Genomic DNA, 22,494 nt, shown 5'->3' with positions numbered 1-22,494 from the left:
GAAGTGTAAGAAATTGGGCTTCTGTTGTTGAAGTCAACTCATCTGTGGTCTATTGCTCTGGCAGCTCAAGAGAACTGGTATAGCCTTGTACCTAAGCATTGCACTTGGGAAGATAACTACAAATTAAGGAAGAGTGAACTTGACTGTTGTTCACCACACCCAGATGTGTTGGCTAATGAGGTAGTACTGTTCAAGGAGTCCTAGAAAAAACAAAACCCTCGATGCAACCCTACAAGTCTTATCACCAGGCTTCTAGACCTGTAGCTGGTGTTAATGCCAGAGTGCATGGATCCCCCTTGATCTCATTCACTGTCCACTTGCAGGTCTTCTTTGTTTACTTGTCATGTGATGACATAAGAGCAAATGAGTGCCCCACTTTCTCTTTTGGTCTGTGAAGTCAGGCTGGCTTTGGTCTAGTGCAATTCTATTGCAGTTCAGTTTGGTGACATCTTCTGTTCAGTCTTCCCCATCCATCGTCCTTCTGTAATGATTGGCATCAATGAAGGATGTTCTAGTTCCAGGGCTTTGGAAAAATGCACATAGCTAAGTAAGATGTATTTCTACCTCCTGACTAGTTGGTTAGTGCAGTCACGGTGTGGATTGTGAAAGAGATGGGATGTAGGAACTTGATTGCTTCAGCACATCCAATCTACACAGCAAGATAATTTACATTTGATGTGTTATTTTTAAATATATTTTCATTTTCTTGAGATAGTCATACGAAGGAGTTGCTATTCAACAGAGCAGTTTATGTTTGATACTTTAGTCAGCTCATATCCTCTGAGTGGACAATAGGGCTGAAAAAGATAGTTATTTTCCTTTGCATTATTTTGCACTTGTAAAATAACAAAGTACGGAATGTGTCTGTGTCTAGTACTGAAAAACTCTGTATTTTCTGAGCAGGTGCAGTTTCTTCATTATTTTCAGGAAAAATAAAATCCTACCCTTTGTTAAGATGTAACTATTATTTATGTTCTGACTTTTTGTACCTGGTCATTTGTCTCCTTTAGCTCTCTCTACCACACTTCTTTTTGTTTTGGAATTGTTGTTTATCATGTCTAGTTTATATGCTAGATATCATAGTACGTGATTACATTTGTTATAGTCTCAAAGCTTTAATAAAGCCATTTTAGCAATGGGAGGATAGTGGATGAAACTTAGACCGAATTAATGTCTAACAGAAGAGAGCTCTTCAGTTACTCCAGTACCGTGTACTGTTTTATGTGGCTTAGAGTATGAGCAACACCACATAACTTTGAGGTTTCTATCTAGTCACAATTTTTCCATCATCTGCCCATAAAATATTAGCATTATATGAAACAAAAACTCTCCTACTTCATCTATTTCCTTTATTGCCTATATAGACAATGAGCTTTTGGAGTAAATGATTTTTTATGTTTTTGCCCTTCCCATGCATAAAAACTGTCTAAGTATTAGGAAATAATAGAACTGATAGAGCATCCTCATCATGATGAAGATGATGATAGTGATGATGACTGTTATAGATATTATCGGTATTTCATATAGAGATGATTTCAATTTCTGTTTCTTTCCCCATGCACACTTCTTAAACTTCATCTCCCATTTTCCTTTTTCAGATAGTTTGACTTCAGTGCCATATTGCAAATCCTCCAGAGTGAGAAGCTGGCTATCAGAACTGCAGAGGCGCTGTTATTTTGAAATGAAAGAGTCATGCCAATGAGAAGGAATTGGCTAAATCACAGTAACAGGATGGAGCTGAGATTGGGCACATCTCCCTCACACACGAAAGTGAACTTCAATACATTTGGGCATCATAACTCTCAGATCACAGTCTATTGACGAAACGTAGCACACACCCCACCCTAGAAATGGTACTGAGCACAGCAGGTAAGTGGGCTCCTGTTGCAAGGCCAGAGCAAGCCAATGGATCCCGCCTCCACATCCGCCAAATCATTTAAGCTGTTTGGAGTAATTCAGTGACATTGCAGGAGGGTTAAGAGTGTAGTAGCTGATAGTTTTGTTTAAAATTCTGTGATTTGTTTTATATTTGTTCCAAGTCAAACATTATAAATCCTGCAGGGTGCTTACATTTATAATTTAAATGTGCACAGAGTTATTAGTCTGTTCTGCAGAATCAGCAGGAGTTGTCTGCTGATAACATATTTCCAGTGCACTGAGGAAATTCTGTTCCTTATTGTAACACACACACACACACACACACACACACACACACACACACTTTGGTTAATATTTGTGAGCAAGTGGCTAAAAAGATTTGTATCTACAAATACTACTGCAGAAAGGCCACTCAATATTTGAGCTTAAATATGGATGCCTAGATGAGATTTTGAACTTGAAAATATTGCAAATATCATACTGCATTAAATGTATTTAAATTGAGTTCATACAGGTTTACCTTTGGCAAATAAAATAAACATTTTTTTACAAAGTAAACATGTGTACAATAAAAAAAGGTTTCCTCAGATGAGCCATCCTTATTGTCTCCTGAAGCACCAGAATACGAATATGAGGGTATGAATATGAAGAAGTGTGGGATATGCCTTTGACTAATCGGACCATAGACATCTGCTTGCACCCGGAATAAACACTTTCAGGGCCAGGTCATGAAGAAGTCTCAACGGACTGTGCAGGATGTCATTCTGATCGGACATGAGCTTGCTTAGTTGATGTTATTGCTGGTCCATTTCTGTGTTATTCTGTACTACAGCATTTCAATATTTTAACAGGCTATTAGACAAACGTCAACTTGGTTAAAAGCACATTTATATTAATAATAGTAGAATTATATTAAATTTACATATTATTATATAAATTATATTAATAGTACTAGAATGCTTAGAAATTTACATATATCTGCTCTGGTTGTAAAATAGAAGAGTTCAGAAACATTTACAGTTATTAGGAATTTTAGAGTTGACAATTGATCTTCCCTCAAGGTTTTCCTAGCCTCTAGGAAAACACAGAAAATGAGATGTGGATTTTTGTCTCTAGTACGTGTTAGTTTTCTAGGAGGGTTGCTAAAGAAGTACAACAGATGGAATGGCTTAAAGTACAGACATCTATTGCCTCAGAATCTTAAGAGCAAGCTTTCAGCAGAGTTGGCTTCACGTTGACCTTGGCCTTTGTTTACACATGGCCTCTACCAATGTCTTCTCAAGATCTTGTGTGAGTGTGTGTGTGTGTGTGTGTGTGCGCGCGCGTGCGCGCACAAACCCACTCATATGCACATGCATACAAGTGTATTCTAGTTTCATCTTTTTATTATTTTATTTTATTATCTGAGTAATGCATAGAGAGAGGGGTTACAGTTATATTCGTTAGATAGTGGGTGCATTACTTCTCCCACATTGATACCCCTTCTCATGTTTTTGTCCCTGTTTTCCTCTTCACACCCCCTCCCAATCATCTTGTTTCCCCCCTTTCCTTCCCTATTTCAAATAAACAAATAAATTAATATACAATTCGCCAAGTAACGAAGTCAGATACAGTAACCATAAAGGGGAAAGAAAAGAGAAAAGAAATAACATAGTACCTTAAGAATAACAATCACAATGTCATTCTTTTGATGGCAGCATAGAATTCCATTGTGTATAAGTACTACATTTTTTTCTTTCTTTCTTTCTTTCTTTCTTTCTTTCTTTCTTTCTTTCTTTCTTTCTTTCTTTTTTTTTTTTGCCAGTCCTGGGCTTGGGCTCAGGGCCTGAGCACTGTCCCTGGATTTTCTCAAGGCTAGGGCTCTACCACTTGAGCCACAGCACTGCTTCTGGCTTTTTGCTATGTATGTGGTACCGAGGAATCGAACCCGGGTCTTCGTGCATGCTAGGCAAGCACTCTACCACTAGGCCAAACTCCCAGCTCCAAGTACTACATTTTCTTGATCCATCTAATTTCATCTTCTTATATCAGATTAGTTATCACCATAATGGCCTCATTTTTCCTAATTTATCCTCTCCCTTTGCTGACTTCCCTTCATCCCCAATAAAACTTGTTTTATGTTCTTGTCATTTTTTTAAAAAAATTCTTTTTTTTTTTTTGCCAGTCTTGGACTTAAGCTCAGGGCCTGAGCACTGTCCTTAGATTTTTCTCAAGGCTAGAGCTCTACCACTTGAGCCATAGCACCACTTCTGGCTTTTTTCTATGTATTGTTACCAAGCAATCGAATCCGGGTCTTTGTACATGCTAGGCAAGCACTCTACCACTAGGCCAAACTCCCGATCCCTTTTCTTGTCATTTTAAAATTGTATATTAATTTCATAAAGGGGTTTCACAATAGTATTTCACACATGGATATAGTAATTAATTATATTTTAGTTTGATTAACCCAATTTTTGTTTCTTGAGAAAGTAACAATATTTCTCTTTATTTTAAAGAAAAAAAACATTCTAAGCATGGCTTAAAATATTTATGCATTTTTAAAATTTATTTCTAAATGAAAAGCATGTCCTTTGCAACCTTTAAGTATTCCTGGTGACCTGGATGTGGGTAGAATTTCTGACTACAACTTCAAGGCTAATATCCACGAGAAGATGAGTACTTTCCATTATTTCCAAGGCACTTGTTCTTTTAAAAAGACACATCTTCTGGGAGAAAAGACAAAGCTGATTCATTTAATGGGATATAAAATGTCCTGGTGTGTTTCCTAGGGAAGATTTTTTTTATTAGTTTTGTTGTTTCATATTGTCCTATCTTTTGAGATAAGGTTTCCCTATGGAACCAAGACCAGCTTCAAACTTATTATCCTCTGTTCTTAGCCTCTTGAGTACTGAGATTACAATACCTGACTTGATTACTGGGGAAATTTTAAAGAAAAATTCTGAAGATAATCCATCACAAATTCTCTGTTCAGAGAACTATTGTGGGTCTAATTCATTACAGAGTTGATGATTTTTAATATCAACCCTGCTATGGTTAGATTCCAGAACTGTGACCCCCAAGTATACTTTTACTGTTTAAGAAGTTGACTTTTCTCAGATATTTAGGATAGTAAGCAAAGGTGACACAGATATGCATATACAGTTTCATAATACTGAGACTATAGTAGTTCTTCAATATCATAAGGAAACGGCCTTGGAATTCTCCAGGATATTCCAATATATCAAAATCTGAATGCTCAGGTTTCTTTTTTTTATTATTTCAGTGTAGAGAGGGGTTACATTTATATTTGCCAGACAGAGGTTGCATTACTTATCACATATTGATAGCCCTTCTTATGTTTTTCCCCACTCCCTCCCCTCATTTTTCCCCTCCTGTTTCAAATAAACAGGTAAACATCTATATAATATACCAGATAACAAAGTGGGATACAGTAACAATATGAGATTAATTAAAGGGCAACACAAGAGAAGGTAGGAAAACATAATACATAAAGAGTAATAGTCTCTTATAATTAAGCTCTTGTTTCCATGTCCTGGAGGTCCATTAATTTGGCCTCATTCTATATGGCCTTATGTATCTAGGGTTTGAGCTATTGTCATCCTCTGCTAGGAGAGTTCTAGATGTGTACTAATTATTACAAATGAGGAAAATCATTGCGCCTATGTTCCTTTGAGTCTGGCTTACTTCACTTAATATGATTTTTTGCTAAGTCTTTCTATTTCCTCACAAATGGTGCGATGCCCTTCTTTCTGATGGTGGCATAGAATTCCATTGTGTATAAATACCACATCTGATTGATCCACTCATCAACTGAGGGACATCTGGGTTGGTTCCATATCTTTGCTATGGTAAATAGTGCTGCAATGAACATCATTGTGCTAGTGGATTTAGTATGTCCTGTTTCTGGACAATTGGGTAAATGCCTAGAAGTGGAATTGCTGGGTCATAGGGGAGCTTTATGTTTAGTCTTTTGAGGAACTGCCATACTGCTTTCCATAGTGGCTGAACGAGTTTACACTCCCACCAACAGTGTAGTAGTGATCTCTCCTGGCCACATCCCCTCCAGCATCTGTTGTTATTAGATTTCTTGATTCTGGCCATTCTAACTGGAGTGAGGTGGAATCTTAGAGTTGTTTTGATTTGCATTTCTTTTATGGCCAGAGATGTCGAGCATTTCTTCATGTGTCTATAGGCCATTTTTATTTCTTCTTCAGAGAAGACTCCCTTTAAGTCTTTGGCCCATCTTTTAATGAGATGGTTGCTTCTTTGGAGCTTTGTTTTGGAGTGATTCAATTTTTTGAGCTGTTGATATATTTTAGATATGAGGCCTTTGTCTGTTGTATGGTTAGTGAAAATCTTCTCCCACTCTGTAGGCTTTCTAGTTAATTTGCTAGCTATGTCCTTTGCCATACAGAAGTTCTGCAATTTAATGCAGCTCCATTTGTCCAAGCTATCTTTGATTTGTTGTGTTTCTGGGTCCTTATTAAGAAAGTTTTGACCTGTGCCAAGGAGACCTAGTCTATCTCCTATTACTTCTTTTAAAGTTTTTAGGGTGTCTGCTTTTACCTCAAGGTCTTTGATCCATTTGGAATTAATCCAGGTGTAGGGTGACAAAGAAAGAGCCTTTAGTTTTCTGCAGGTGCTTAACCAGTATGTCCAGCACCACTTTTTGAAGAGGCTATCTTTCTTCCATTCTATTTTTTGGCACCCTTATCAAATATTAGGTGGCCATAGGTCTGTGGGTTGATATCTGGGTCTTCAGTTCTATTCCACTGGTCCTTAGGCCTTTTCTCGTGCCAGTACCAAGCTGTTTTAGTTACTATAGCCCTGTAGTAGAGTCTAAAGTTTGGTACTGAAATTCCTCCTATGCTGTTCTTTCTGCTAAGAATTGTTTTTAATGCTCAGGTTTCTTATATAAGGTGATGTATCATTTACATAAAGATCACACATATTCTTCCACATATTTTCAATTTTCCCCTGATTATGTGTAGCATCTAAGACTATGTAAATAGTCTTGATACTGTATATTTAGGAAGTAATGACACAAAACTTTCTGTACATGTTCAGTTTAGACACGTTTTCCTTCTGACATTTTCACTTAGGTGGATTGAACCAGTTGATACTGGACTCTGGGGTGAGGGATATAAAAAGCTGACCACATACTCACTCAAAACCCAATTTTTTGTGAACTGCTTTATTTTCGATTAGGTCTCAACATGTAGTCCAACTTGCTCTGAAACTTCCACCTCTCTAGTACTGGGATTACAGGAGTATACCAGCAGTTTTCCCCTTTATGGTTATTGTTGACCATAATTAGGGTCTTGATCTTGCTAGGCAAACACTCTAGCATTTGAGCCATACCTCTAGCTCTAAGAATGTGATTTTTAAAGCATATTTAGCTTTTATTTTATAGCCTCATTATTCCCCCTTACTGGTTCTGGGAATCCAACCCTGGACCTCATGCATACTAGGCAAGCATTCTTCCACTGAGATGTATGCCAAACCCAGAACTCCATAAAATCTTAACGAGAACAAGCAAAGGTCAACAGAGAAAAATTACATTTATTGCAGCAGGTTCAACTACATCCTAAGTTGATTCCTTCAAACTTAAATATGGCAGATAGAAAAGGAAAACAAACAACAAAACTGACGGGTCAGCTGAAATACTTCAGCTCAGCAAAGATGTTTTAGAAGTCTTTCTCTGCTGGCCAATCATATTTAGTGTGTCAGCCAACAATATCTACTTATTCTCAGATGACAATAGTGCCAGCTATTTAGTTCTTATTTCTGTTTGGACTGTGGTAGACTTAAATTATATTCATATTGTTATGAGGAACCAACATGAAGAAAGTGTTGCCTGGGATATTGATGTGAACTTTGCTAGCTACAGTGACATCTGAACTGTAACTCAGAATAAAAGATTATAATAGGTCACACATTAAAAGTAGATCATCTAATTCTGAACAAAAGCTCAGATTAATGACAATTTTGCCTTGACAACAAGAGCCCCAGTTAAAATAAAAGTTTCAAGTTGCTTTATAAAAATACAGATATTAGAGATTACACGAATCTCGCTATAAATTTCTCAATCTTCTTATCAGTTTGACCTTTTTAGAGATGTAATGCTTTTGCAGTTAGTGTAAAATAGTCATCTGGTCCAGTTGTTGAACTAGAATACATTGCAAACCTTTATGGCTTCTGAAAAAGTGTTCTGTCTTCCAGATTCCTGTAAGTTCTTTTCCAACAGTGCTCATGAAAGCCAAAGGATTTATTTTTCCCTGGAAGCCAGAGCACTTGCAATAATTTAGACAACAGACAAGATTGCTTTATTTATTTATTTTTATTTCTTTTCAATGCATTCTGGGTAGCAAGCTTTGGCTGAGGAGACCATTGGCACAGCATCCGGGTTTTGAGATCTTTTCTTTCTGCAAACAAGTCCCATACTTGGCATGCCCCAGCCCCTGCCTTACCTAGTTAAAGACTTTTTTTCATTTATTTTTATTGTAATTAATAGAAGGATTACATTATATTCACCAGCTAGAAGGCACATTACTTCACATACATTGATACCCTTTCTCATGTCTTGGTCAAGGATGAGAAAAACAGCTCTTACGTGAATGCTGAAGTGGTTTAGATCCTTGCCTTTCCTTTCCCCTCTTCCTTGCCTCTTTTCTTTCCTTTCCTTTTCTTTTCTCCCCATCCTTTTCAGGAAAAATAAAGACACATCAGAATTCCTGACTGGCTTGCGTGGTGACCTTGATTAGAAGCAGTGCACATTCAGGAAAGTAAAACCAAAATGATAGTTCAACCCTGAAAGTGGAAAGCTTTCAAATGCATTGCAATAAACGAAAACATAATGTAAGGCAGTTGTAAATACCATTGAATGTCCACTGTACCAACCTCATATCAGGAAGATAACAGAGCATTAAAATCTGCTTAAGAAGTCAGAGGTGGTAAAGAGCTGCTGATTACACAGCTTTCCACTGAACCCCAAACAGTCTTCACTCTGATCCCCTGCCCGCACTCCACCCACCCCTGTGGAAGGAGTGGGCAGCGTTGAGTAGGTGAGTGTTCCTGACGAGTTATAGCTACACACATGCAATGCTAAGGAAGGCTCTGGAAAACAATACCCAATTATGTACTGATGAAATACCAGTTTTCTAGAAGCTTGAGTTTTAGCATGACTGACAGAACAAATAATTACATTTCTAAAATAAATAAAAAATACAAAGATGGTATCAACTGAATGGATTAATAAAAAAAAACCTCAAATAAATCCCCATACCTTCAATAAATCCCATCATCTTCTTCATGAATAAAGCATGGGGTGTCAGAATGCCTTGTCTTCTTGTTTCAAGGTGTGAATCATAAATACAAAGACTAAAGAGATAGGAAATCATTGTTGTACTAATGGGATCTGGTGCATGAAGCTGCTGTGTCCTTCTCACTACAGATGCCTTTCTTGTACTATAAAACTCCTTTCAAAAATACCCACGATTATGGAAAAATAATAGAATTGCCATTTGCACAGCCAAGATTTAGTGTATTGAACACAATTATTTATTAAAAGTAAACATATGCAAACATGAATAAAACACCTCTATGTACAAAGTAGCACGCTATGATTTCTACTTAATATTTAAAAACATACTTGCAAATTTTCCCTGCCTTAACATAGTGGAAAACAATAAATACAAATACTAGGTTATACAAGAATAACAAGAAAGTAGGAAGGTTTCTACGGATCAAAACTGTTGGTCATGGAAACTTTAGGGACGATTCTATGCTCAGTTCATCTGCCTGGGTTATCAGGTTCCTTGCTCACAAAAATCCCTTCCTAAATTTTGCTGTCTTAGGAATGTTTCTACAGTCTGTGGTAACATGCTTTTCTTTCTGTATCTCAAAGGACTGGCAGGGGAGGCCAAGAATTCTTTCCTGGGACTAAAATTATGCCTTGTTGTATGGAGGGATTGCCGCTTTAGTCAGAAAGGCAACTCATGCAGGTCAAGGCTGGGATTCAGGACTGGTTGGGCCATACTTCCTCCATTTCCATTCCTGGAATGCAGTTGCTTAAGTTTAAGCCTGTAAACAATGAGGACAAGAAAAGGGTCAAGTTCCAAGAAGATGAAGAAGAAACAGATATGGTGGAAGCAGAACAGCTCTTGGTAAAACAAAACAAAACAAAACAAAACAAAAAACTTCAGTGACTAGGCTGGGAGTTTGGCCTAGTGGTAGAGTGCTTGCCTAGCATTCACGAAGACCCAGGTTCGATTCCTCGGTACCACATACATAGAAAAAAGCTGGAAGTGGCGCTGAGGCTCAAGTGGTAGAGCTCTAGCCTTGAGAAAGTCCAAGGACAGTGCTCAGGTCCTGAGCTCAGGCCCAGGCCTGGCAAAACAACAACAACAACAAAAAAAAAAAAAACAAAAAAAAACAAACTTCAGTGACTAGCTGAATATTTTCCACACACAAAAAAGTCACCGGAATGTCTCACACATTCAGAACTGAACATTCTGCACATCAAATCTATTGCCTGGAATCCATCCCTTTCCATCTACAATCCTCATCCTTGTGCTTTACCTCCATGATTCAACCTGGCGTCCAGGTTGAACGTGTGGGCATCATTTATAGTCACATTCTTCCTCTTTCCCCACTGCCCAATCTAACCAATCACCATGTTTTAATATTGTGATCTTCCCCTCAGTTCTTTGCTTTTCCTCTTCTTCTACATCCCTCTGGTAGCCAAAGGAATTTCAACGATGGAGTTTACGCTCTTATCATTTTCCAGTGGGATATTGCACTAGCAAACAATGTCACTGTTTCTACCCTTGGTCTTCTTCAAATACTTCAACATCAGAGTCGCAATGGTGTTGATCATGCACACAGCCTGTATATCCTCTTCTGATTAAAGTCCTTTTCTGTGCCTGATTGCCCTTCTGTCCCTTTCTGTACCCTGTCACTAAGAGGTTATAGTTCAAGACTGGTGCTTAAAGAAAAATTGTGACTGGGTAGGAAAATATGTTTTGGGGGTATACAGTTACTGGGGAGACTCACTGGACAAGTCAGCACCTCTGAAGGAAAGCCAGATCTTTGATTTAGTGTTTGAGTGTTTTCTTGAGAAAAACTCTCAAATATTTGTGTTGGTCAAAATAACACAATCTGGAGACATCTTTATACCAGGTGAGAAATGAGCAGAGGTGTGAGCTGAGCATTGGTAGTGGGTTGTTGGAATCTGTGAAGAGAGAGAGCTTGTGTTGTGTGTTGGAGAAGCAATGGTATGGTTGGCAAGTCCTTTGGTCGGCGTGGTTACACGGCTGCCTTGGTGATGAGGGAAAGCTGGGTCCTGACTCACATGTTGTGGGAGTCTTTGGGGAAGAAGGGACTTCAGTGTAAGTGCAGGATAACTGGGGATTCCTCCCGCAGCTTGTGTGGCTGGTAGAGGGCCCAGCTCATGTGAGCACAGCGTGGTACCAGGTACACAGATGGTGGCACACCATGTCACTTAAATATTAGAAGAGATTTCTGGGTGTGTTTTATATGTAAGGTTGCAAAGGCCAGCCTTCAAAGTGAATACAGGACTCATTAATGATACAAAGAAAAGAGAAACGTTAGTACTTCATTCTAGCCTGTAAAACCATTATGGCTTACCCAGGATGAAAGTCTTTTTGTGATCTGATACACTGTGCTAGTTCTTAAATAAATTTGGGAAGATATATTTGTAAACATAAGGTCACATTATGGTCTTCAATATACAAAGAAATTTATATAAAGAGGGAGATAGCAGTAAGTGAGCAAAGGCAATTCTGAGATAAAGAAATAGGAAAGGTTACATAGAACTCTAGAATTTCCTCACTACAGGTGACTCCCCCAAATAAATATAACCTATTCACATACTTGAGATTTTTTTTTTAATTTTTCAAAAGTTACACTGATGAAGAAAAATCATTCTGTGTGGTACATCTATGGTATAAATCAGTGCAGATATCTTGAAGGATGAAGCAAGATGAAGCATCTTGAAGGATGTTTGTATAGCTGGTATCAAAGAAAATTGCACAGGGAAAATTTAAGCTAAAACAACCTTTTTCTTATTCTAAAAATCTTATGGTACCTAAATGCAGCAATAAACATTCAGTGTCAGGATAATATTTTCTGAAACCTCTCTCAGCTTTTCTATTCTTGTTCTAAACACTGCAGAGATGTTTAGGATGCATTTGAATTGATAAACTTACAACCATCATGTCTTCTTGGTTGTTTGTTTTTTCCTCTCACATTGTTTTATTATTTTTTGTGCATGATGTTATGCTCTCAGTAGACAACACTGCAGAGGTCAAGCATCATAGCTCAAAGGATTTTGGAATTCCTATGTGCTCTGTCAAATCACATTAAATATAATTAGCTACTCAAAAAAGATCAGTGTATTAAACCCTAAACATTAATACATCTAGAATCTCATTTTGAGACAGGTTATTTATTTATTTATTTTGGTGTTGGAGATAAAATCTGGATGTTAGGCAGTTGTTCTACCACTCAGCTACAACCTCAGCCAGGAAATTCTAAATGTAAGTGATTATTAATATATATATGTGTATATATATATAGCTTGCTGTTGCCCAGAAATTCAAAAACTTCTTAACTTCTCTCCCTAAATTTTCTAGATATGACAAAAATATTGTTATTGAGTTAGAATCTCTGAGTTGGTATCTGAAGTCATTTTGGCAGCCAAGAATGCAATTATTCATTGGTGTAGTGAGTAATTCCCAGGACAATGACAGGAATATGTAAGTTAAAAGAGAAAAGCTAGGAAGATAGACTACAGAATTAACAGATGTCAAGTTTGCTTCTTCCTATTACTTTCTGGTCTTTCCTTTTTAGAACATAGTATGGAACTCAAAAATGACAGAAAAACAACACAAGAATTGTATCACTGCAGTGCATAAACTAGAGGCTAGGAATATTTTTTCAAGTACAAAAATGAGCAGGAATAGCTATTTTCCTTTTTTCCCAAATGAGCATCTGAGAGTGCTTTCCTATGCTTAATGGTTCTTCCCAGGAGCATTTGGTCCTCTAGGAAGCATCCCTCTACTGCAACTGGGTTGTGAAGAAACCACAGCCAGTGACTTGGTAGGGAAGTTCTGTGTACATTCGCTAACGCTGGCCCATACATCTCCACACCCAGCTTCTCAAATTCACCACCTGAAAAGGTCAATTATGAGAGGAAGGACCATTTCTCAGATGCTTCCCATTGTAATTTCCCCTAATTGCTGGCTAGAGAGAGATGAAATTCTAATACCGATGCACATTGCTGGATGTCTCTGTGTCTCGACCTCTGTCTTTTGTTACTGACCAGATAAACATGCATTCAACGAGCACATTCTAAGTATCTGTTGCAGCCACGGATTAGTAACAAGGGGGGTAGACATGCATTGATATTCTCTACTGGAGACACTACCCAGAAAGAGGAACTTTGTGATCACACTGCTCTGCAGAGATAATATTTATTGGATCTTTTTCTGTTTATTATTTGATCCATAGGAGTAGCTTATTCTATAGGTTTGAAAAAGCATCACATCTACTGTAAGAGCACTTGATCAGTGCTTCTCATAACAAGTCAATTAACATCAAGTTCCCACCTGTAATCATAGCTACTCCGGGAGGCTGAGAACAGTAAGGAGAATGTTTGCCAGTGTTTTCTCATGGAGATCCTAGGAGCCAGGATTCTGCCATCAAGATGGCTGAGTCAGTAAATAACTGAGTCAGTAAATGATGCCAGGACTCTGTCATCAAGATTGCTGGGTCAGCCAGCAATTCCACTACTTGGCATTTACCCAATCATCCAGAAACAAACACATACTAAATCCACTAGCACAGCAATGTTCATTGCAGCACTATTTACCATAGCAAAGATATGGAACCAACCCAGATGTCCCTCAGTTGATGAGTGGATCAACAAGATGTGGTATTTGTACACAATGGAATTCTATGCTGCTGTCAGAAAGAATGACATTGCCCCATTTGTTAGGAAATGGAAAGACTTAGAAAAAAATCATATTAAGTGAAGTAAGCCAGACTCAAAGGAACATAGGCTCAATGGTTTCCCTCATTCGTCATAATCAGTAGAAACCTTGGGCTCTACTAGCAGAGATTTGCAATAGAGCAAAACCTTGATGCAAAAGGCCATATAGGGCCAGGAGTTTGGCCTAGTGGTAGAGTGCTTGCCTAGCATGCACGAAGAGCCGGGTTCGATTCCTCGGTACCACATATATAGAAAAAAGCCAGACATGGCGCCGAAGCTCAAGTGGTAGAGCTCTTGAGCTCTTGAGAAAGTCCAAGGACAGTGCTCAGGCCCTGAGCTCAATCTCAGGACTGGCAAAAAACAAAAAACAAAAGGCCATATAGTAGGACGCTAAATGAAAGGATCTCTAGGATATAGAAACATAAGCCATATAATGAACGATTGTTGTTCTTAAGTTGCTATGTTATCTCTCATCTCTTTTGCTGTCCCTTGGTTATCTCATGTTGTTACAGTATCTCACTTTGTTACCTGATATATCAGTTATACTTGTATTTGGTTATTTGAAATTGGATAGGGAACAGGGGAAAACAAGATGAGGGGTGGGGGTGGGGGGAGGGAAATGGGGACCAAGACATGTGAAAGGGTATCAATGTAAGGGAATTAATGCACCATCTATCTGGCAAATATTATGTAACCCTTCTATTAATTACAATAAAAATATATGAAAAAAAGATTGCTGGGTCAGTAAACAACCACTCTCAGGTAAAGACAGTGTATTGCTAAGGCAGGGAGAGTGAATTGTGTTGTTTCTTAGGCAGGCAAGGTAAACTAGGAAGAAGTCTTCTGCTACCATGAACCACATTCATTTTTCTGGCAGTTTTTCATAGAGTTTGTTTCTAGACAAACCAACAATGATGGCTTCAGGGACACCAATCATTCACTTTTCAGGTTTTAAAAGTCTATAAAAATCACCGAAGAGACAGCAGGCAATGGAAAACAGGTATGAATGAGTATCTCAGTGAATGGAATTAGGAAACTTACATAGTCATTGCCCAGGTGTAGGGAGAATTCATCAAGCTGTCAGTTCTTGGTTTTACCTTGTGCAGAGTGCTCACCTGAGAACAGAAGATAGTTTTGATCTACAAGCTCAGAGAGCCACTAAGGATGAAAATAAAGTTTCTTGGATTGACCTTTTATCTTACTTTTTTCCAAGGGAAGCTCAATTTTCCTGCAAAATGGTCATTAAAGTCACATTTGCCTCTTGGTAGTGCCTGGAAATTATGTGCTTAAGATTTATGAGCTTTCTTCAGCCATCCTGCATTTCATCTTAAAGAAGCTAACTTGCTGGAGGTGGGGGCAAAAGAGAGCGAGGAATCAGAGCCTTAACAACTGAGACACCCTGGGGACTGAATTATTGATTCCTGCTTGCTTCTAGAGCTAGGTCTGGCCTCTGAAAACCCCTATCATATGTTTCAAGTGCCATTTTATAAGGCAGGTATTCTTTAGTCCATCTGTTTAAATAATTCATTTAGAGTTTTGGGAATCTGAATTTATCAGTCAACATGAATACATTGCTGACATTCAGGACAGCACAGATGACATTCATCAAAATCACAGTGACTCTCCAACATCTAATATAAAGAAAAATGTATTAGCCTAGGATGAGTGGAAGCTGAGAGACTCTAAGCACTTTTTACATGAAACTGAATTCTTGGCCTACCTATTTCACATTATGCAGATCTTTCAGGTAGAATAAAATATCATCAGTCAAATTGTATGGGAGTGACATAAGTGAGACTCTCCAACTTGTAGAATAAATGTCATTTTTTTTTTGCCAGTCCTGGGCTTAAGCTCAGGGCCCGAGCACTGTCCTTGGGCTTTCTCAAGTCTAGAGCTCTTTCACTTGAGCCACAGCACCACTTCTGGCTTTTTCTATGTATGTGGTACTGAGGAATCGAACCTGGGTCTTTGTGCATGCTAAGCAAGCACTCAACCACCAGGCAAAACTCCTAGTCCAGAGGTCATTGTTTTTGCCCCCAATTTCTCTACGATGGTTACAACAGGCTACTTGCCTTTGGGGTTCTCTGTAGATGTTTCTAGTTACTTGTACGATCATGGCTATGATAAACAGTGCCAGAGGCCTGGGGTGGAAGAGAGCAGACTGAGTGCTCCCTCTTCATGTGCCTCTCAGGTCCTATGAGCTGAGTATGACAGCCCTTCCTGCTCCTTCCTACCTCAATCTTTGATTTACGATTGTTTATTTCCTTAAGTAAGTGACAACAAATAGGTCAAAATGCAAAAAAATGTGACTCTGCATAGAAATGAGCAATTTTCAAGGCCTGCGAATCAATCAGTACCAGTGTATTACTGGTGCATTCATTACTACTGAGAAATTGCCCTAATAATCGGGAGGGGAAAGTGAGGGGAAGAAAGGAGAGTAAAAGATGATATCTTTCCTTCTGTATGAGACCGAGGAGAGCTGGGAAGGAAAAAGGATAAGGTTTGGAGAATATGTATTAAGCGGTTTAATTAGGTGAGAGAGGCTGGCACAGTATCGAAAGGCCTTGTCGACATGTTAAGGGCTTTGAGTGGAATTCTAGGTAGTGAGAACTGATCAGCATTCTCTAAGAGAGGAATAATATGAGAATTAGTTTGTTGTTGCCTTCCTTCCAGTGGTTCAAATCAATTGTGAACTAGGTTCAGTGATGGAATGTCTTCCTTTCTTTCATGTGGCTCTGCATTCTCTAATTAGTTTAGGCAATTTTCTTTATGATTATTATAGTTATGCGTACCAAACGTGGATCAGTATTATTCTAACATTCTGAGACTTGTTATGGGAATCATGTAATATCAGTGTCATGCATGTTTTTCTGTAGCCAACCTCACTGATGTTTACCTTGGAAAGATTTCTTACTACAGGTATGTTCTCCATAGGAAATTGATCTGCCATCTGCAGTTCTAGTTTCCTTCAAAGCATCTGTTCTTGCTTCCTAGTAGACTATCCCCTTTGTAGGAAAGGAAGTCCCACATTTAAAGCCTTTCAGCACAAGTCCTTGCTTGAGAGCAGACCTATTTAAAGAACTCAGGAAGTATGGATGGATGAACACTAACACCTAACGTGAGCGGGAGGATTTGATATAGGAAACGGCTTCTTCAGAGAAAGGGTTAGAAGTCTAACCATGGCTCATCAAAGCTTGTAGAAACCTAGAATATTTCACATCTACTGGCAGACAGACTGTGGCAAAGGTCTGTTTCCTTGGAAACATTGTTTACTGGCCTCTGCGATGGCATATTCATTTTGAGATGAAAGTCCAAATCTGTTGAAGTAATGACCATTCCAAAGAATTTTTATGGCACCAAAGCATAAATTTTATCACAAGACCCACTTAAATATATCAGTTAATGCTATATTTCTTAGACCTCTAACCAAATAAGATGCATTGTAATAATCATCAGTTCTGATCCCCCCCCCGAGTGGTGAGATGACTATCCTGCCCAATTAGCTTTTGTATTTGAAATTTTACAATGTTGTGCCCTACCATGATCTATTCCTAAATAGTGGACAGAATTAAAAGCGCCGATCACTCACGCCTGTCATCCTAGCTACTCAGGAGGCTGAAATCTCAGAATCACAGTTTGAAGCCAGCCCGGGCAGAAAAGTCCATGAGACTCTTATCTCCAATTAACCACCAAAACACCAGAAGTGGTGTTGTGGCTCAAGTGATGGAGCACTAGCCTTGAGCAAATGAGCTCAGGAACAGCGCCCAGGCCCTGGGTCTAAGCCCCATGACCAACAAAAATACAAAAACAAAAAAAAACAAAAACAACCAGAGAATCCCTTATTACTGTTATAATAATATTTCTTCCTAAGAGCTGTGACACGTGTCCCTTAGGAAATACAGGAAGCGTGTAGAGTGAACCGTTTCTGACGCTCTGCAAGGTCTCCTGTACTCATGGCTGTGGTCACTGTCACAGTGGGAACAAGCAGAGGTAAACTTTTCTCTGGGTGTCAAAGAAGAGCCTGCTGTCTGTGTGGATTATAAAACAGAAGTTCTTCAGATTCCCCCCCCTCCAGCCCCACCCAGGAAACTACAATTTTGCTGTGAGGTATTATTTCCCTAGAATGGGTTGTTCACAGTTGTAAGTGATCCTGATCCCTTTACACACACACACACACACACACACACACACACACACACACACACACACACACGAGACACACAATGAGAGAGAGAGAGAGAGAGAGAGAGAGAGAGAGAGAGAGAGAGAGAGAGAGAGAGAGAGAGAGAGAGAGAGACAGTTCACAGCTCCAAGAGTCCAGGAGATGGCAGAGCATTTGATTGAATTCCTAAGACAGTCAGATAGCACATGAAAATTTTGATATTTGCTTACAAACCACAGGCCATATTTGGTAACCTTTCTTGATCAGTGATGTCATGCTCAAGCATAATTCACATCTAAATGATTTTACTAATTTCCTGCCTTTTTCTCTCAACTAGTGGCTGGTGCTTAAGTCAAGTCTGGTGAATAGCTAGAGGATATGGGGGAGTGGATTCTAACTATTCTCTGTATGATTTTATGATTTTGCTCCTTACCGTGTGTGTGTGTGTGTGTGTGTGTGTGTGTGTGTGTGTGTGTGTGAGAGAGAGAGAGAGAGAGAGACAGAGACAGAGACAGAGACAGACAGAGACAGAGACACAGAGACAGAGACACACACACATAGAGACAGACAGACAGAGAGAGAGAACTAATGTAACAAATAGAATGGGTATGAAGGAAATGATTACCTGAAAAAATGCAAGAGATACAAGAATACAAGGGACCTTTCTCAGAAGAAAATGGCTCACACAGGCTAAGCCTCTCTATGCCAGCTTTGGGGACTGTTATTCTCTCTACCAACCTCTCTTCTAGTTGTAAAGGCAGAATGAATTTGGATTCATATTCAGTCTTGGATCGATTGCTTTTGACTTAAGACCGTATTTATAGCATCTCAACAAAACTGTTGTTGAGGGCCAGGCGTGTGGCCTAGTGGTAGAGTGCTCACCTAGCATGCACGAAGCCCTGGGTTCAATTCCTTGGTACCACACACTCAGAAAAAGCTAGAAGTGGTGCTGTGGCTCAAGTGGTAGAGCACTAGCCTTGAACAAAAAGTGTCTAAGGACAGTGCCTAGGCCCTGAGTTCAAGCCCAGGACTGGCATAAAAAAACAAAAACAAAAAAAACCTGAATATTTTCTATAATTATAATCCAGTTTGTCATTCTGAAGCTTTCATGGTATTAAAACCCACATATTTCCAGACTTTTATGTCCAAGTAAAATTCGGGGACTGACTGTTGCAAATATGCTCCCGTAACTTGATATTTAAATTAGTGTTACAAGAATTGTTTTGAGAGACTTATAATTGGTTTTTACTTATCTGTTTTGTGATGTCTGTTTTAAATGTCTGGTCTACTCAAAACAAGAAAAATGTGCCTTTTGTTTTTAAAAGCTATGAAGACAGTAAAATAATTTAAAGTAAAAAAAGCTATGTAGCATCTCACTTCTTTATTGTTCTTGATACAACTACAACTCATAACAGTCACAGGGGTGTTCTGAAAGACTTCTATCCCAAATCAAATAGACATAGCTAAGAAATTAGAAATAAAGTAGATTTTACCAACCAAAAATTGTATTTTATGTTTATTGGGAAATTAAAACCATCTAACCTGAAATGGAACATTTAATTGGTTCCAATGACTACATATAATCATTGCCAAAAGTGACACAAAACAACACTAATAATTAAAAATCCCTGTCAACAACGTTCATGTCATCTCCAGGACCCTTGCAGAGTAAGAAACAAGGCCACCCACCATCACACAGCCGTTAGAGCACACATAGAACCCAAACCTTCAAGGTTGATAGTCCATTAAGCTTATGAAAGTAAGTTTTTAGGGCTCACCTTTCCTTCATCCAGGAAAGTCAGATTTATTGAGAATGACTACTTGGTGATATCTAGAAAAGTTGTAGGGTTTTTGTTGTTGTTTTGGTTATGTTCCAGATAAAGATTGTCCAAGGAGATATCAGATTTCAACCTTGCCCATTTTCCTCTGCCAGCTGAGAACTTACCAGACTCGTGAGAAATTGTCTTAACTGTGAGCAGCTTCACGCTTTCTTTGTCAGACTGAGGTCTACGGGAAAGAGAACACTGTCAGCATCAGTCACCTGCAAGGCGGCTGTGAAAGGACGTACAGGCCACGCACACAGAGCCAAGATCCACGCACGGATGTGTTGTACAGGCTTTTAGTGCCACGCCTCTGTGACTTTACATAGACAGGGTGTCTTTCTATCTATCATGTCCTAGTTTTCCTGGACTGAAGCCAGCAAATCTCCATTACTGCATTATAGTAGAGATGACCGGCTGAAGTACTCATACGTTGGATGGCTGGGGGTATCTCACAAGGTTCCATAACACATTTCTGGACTATGGGACAGACCACACAGAGGTGGTTCCCAACTTCTGAGCAGCTTCTGGGCTCTGAGAATGCGCCTTTTCATGAAGAGTTGAGGCCCTATCGTCCTCATACAGATCTGTCTACTGCCATCAAATATTCTCACCCATTCCTCCCCAGATCCCAAATAGTTTCAAATCCAAATCCCTCCACATCTAATCCAGAAGATTGGGTGGCCTAGAGTCCACCCAATGTCCACAACCTAATGGACTACCAAATAAAATTCAGGCTGCAAATTCAGGTGAACAAAGACAACTGAATCACAGATATTTCTCGACATGAAAACAATTTGTCATGTCTTCTTGCAGTACCTTGGTGACAACTGATTGGATTGCCAACAACTGCTTTGTTTTGTTGAAGTCAGAGTAGATAAACATGGGCTGTTAAAGAAAAGTCCATCAGACACTGCTCAAATTGGAGGCATGATTCTCCATAGCTGATAAATACACTGAATATCGCACTGGCAAAACGATGTTAAGTCTATAGCTACAATTCCTGTTGTATCTCTTCTTGATCTTCTACTTAGCCATTTTTCACTTCATCATTTTATCTGTGCTGGAGTCATCTTTCAAGTACGTTTGGAAATTTTCTCCGTTAAACAAGAGAGCTCTGGCAAACGGTAAAATCCCATTTGTAGTATTTTCTACATATTTTTCGTAGTGAAAACAATCCCCCAAATATAATATAGAATCACTCCCCACTCCCCTCTAAGGAAAACTGTGGCATGGCCTTACTTACTGATCATTTCCGTTTTCTGGTGCACCTAGGAGAGGAGATATGATTAAATTTGAGATCTCCTATTGCTCTTCTAAAACATTTTCTAAAGCAAATTTTATCCCTCCAGAAGTGTATTCACTAAAGTACAGTTACTACTCATTTGACATTTATTACATAGTCCCAGATAGAACAGCTTTACTGAACTTAGCTCTGGGTTAAATGTATGTATATACTGGTCCTGGGGCTTGAACTCAGGGCACAGGCACTTTCTCTGCTCAAAGTTAGCATTTTAGCACTTGAGCCACAGTTTCACATCTGTCTTTTTTGGTGTTTAATATGAGATAAGAGTCTCATGGACTTACCTGTTCTGGCTGGGTTTGAACAACAACCCTCAGATCTCAGCTTTCTGAGTAATTAAGATTACAGGTAGAAGCCATCGATGTCTGGTTCTGGGTTAGTTTTGATCTTATAGTTTCATAAGACTTTGAAAAAGTTCTATACTTCATCACATCCCAGAGACACTAGATCATCTCTGTTTATTTAATAATGTCTCAAAGAAACTTCTCCTCAAAGTATTGAATGACCTTTTCATCCCAGTAAATTGAATTTTCTAATTTCCTTTCTACATTGCTCTCTCTTGGGACAGAAATTCCTGTATTTGTGATGAGCTACAGTGTAGACATCATTTCTAATGGCATCTTAAGCCCACTGGTTTAGCCTCTTAAAAGTGCCCTGTAAATTGTCACTGAGGATGCTAAATGAACTTAATATTTTGTAGCCTCTGCCTTGCTGCTTCTATTTATTACTATTTTTTTTGTGGGTCATGGGGCTTGAACTCTGGGCCTGGTGCTGTCCCTGAGTTCTTCAGCTTTAGGCTACTGCCCTACCCTTGAGCCAAGCCCCTCTTCCCATTTTCTAGAGGTTAATTGAAGATAAGAGTCTCAGGTCCTTTTGTGCCCGGGCTGGCTTTGAACCTTGATCCTCAAATCTCAGCCTCCTCAGTAGCTAGAATTACAGGTGTGAGCCACTGCATCCAGCTTTTGTTTACATTTTTTTTTGTCCTATTTGCGTTTGAACTCTGGGCCTAGACATTTCTAGGCAGGCATTCTATCACTCAAGTCACATCTCCTGCCTTATTTTTGATCTAGTTCTTTTTCAGATACGATGTGGGCCAGTCTTCAGTTGTGATCTTTCTTATGGTTTCTTGGCACTCTACAACACCTGGCTTATTCACTGAGATGGAGTCTTGCTGACCTTTTACTCAGGCGGATCCTGAACTGCGATCCTCTTACTCTCTGTCTTTTGAGTATCTGGGTTCACAGCCGAGAGTCACTAGACCAGGCATTTAATAAAACTCTTATTACCTGGGATTTGATCCATATCCTCTTGTGCTGTT

The 22,494-nt window shown here is 39.0% G+C and overlaps 1 protein-coding gene across 4 annotated transcripts in view; it reads right to left on the bottom strand.

Moving 5' to 3' along the window:
• Positions 1-9,166: 9,166 nt before the first annotated feature.
• Emcn (endomucin) overlaps positions 9,167-22,494 on the bottom strand; it is a 56,660-nt gene continuing 43,332 nt past the window's right edge. The window contains exons 9-12 of one of the 4 annotated variants that reach the window (XM_090356754.1): positions 21,120-21,144; positions 19,999-20,060; positions 14,933-15,006; positions 9,167-9,960 (exon numbers count right to left, since the gene is read on the bottom strand). In XM_090356754.1, the coding sequence (XP_090212880.1) occupies positions 14,972-15,006; positions 19,999-20,060; positions 21,120-21,144 (122 nt within the window). In that variant the 3' untranslated portion in view covers positions 9,167-9,960; positions 14,933-14,971. The remainder of the gene's footprint in view (positions 9,961-14,932; positions 15,007-19,998; positions 20,061-21,119; positions 21,145-22,494) is intronic. The other 3 variants (XM_090356756.1, XM_090356755.1, XM_090356753.1) reach the window with 3 other exon arrangements.

This window comes from Megascapheus bottae, chromosome 23, assembly GCF_031878675.1.
Source record: "Megascapheus bottae isolate mThoBot1 chromosome 23, mThoBot2.hap1, whole genome shotgun sequence".
Taxonomy (NCBI): Eukaryota; Metazoa; Chordata; class Mammalia; order Rodentia; family Geomyidae; genus Megascapheus; species Megascapheus bottae.
The sequence above is the reverse complement of the archived record's forward strand: the minus strand, read 5'-3'. Positions and strand labels throughout refer to the sequence as shown.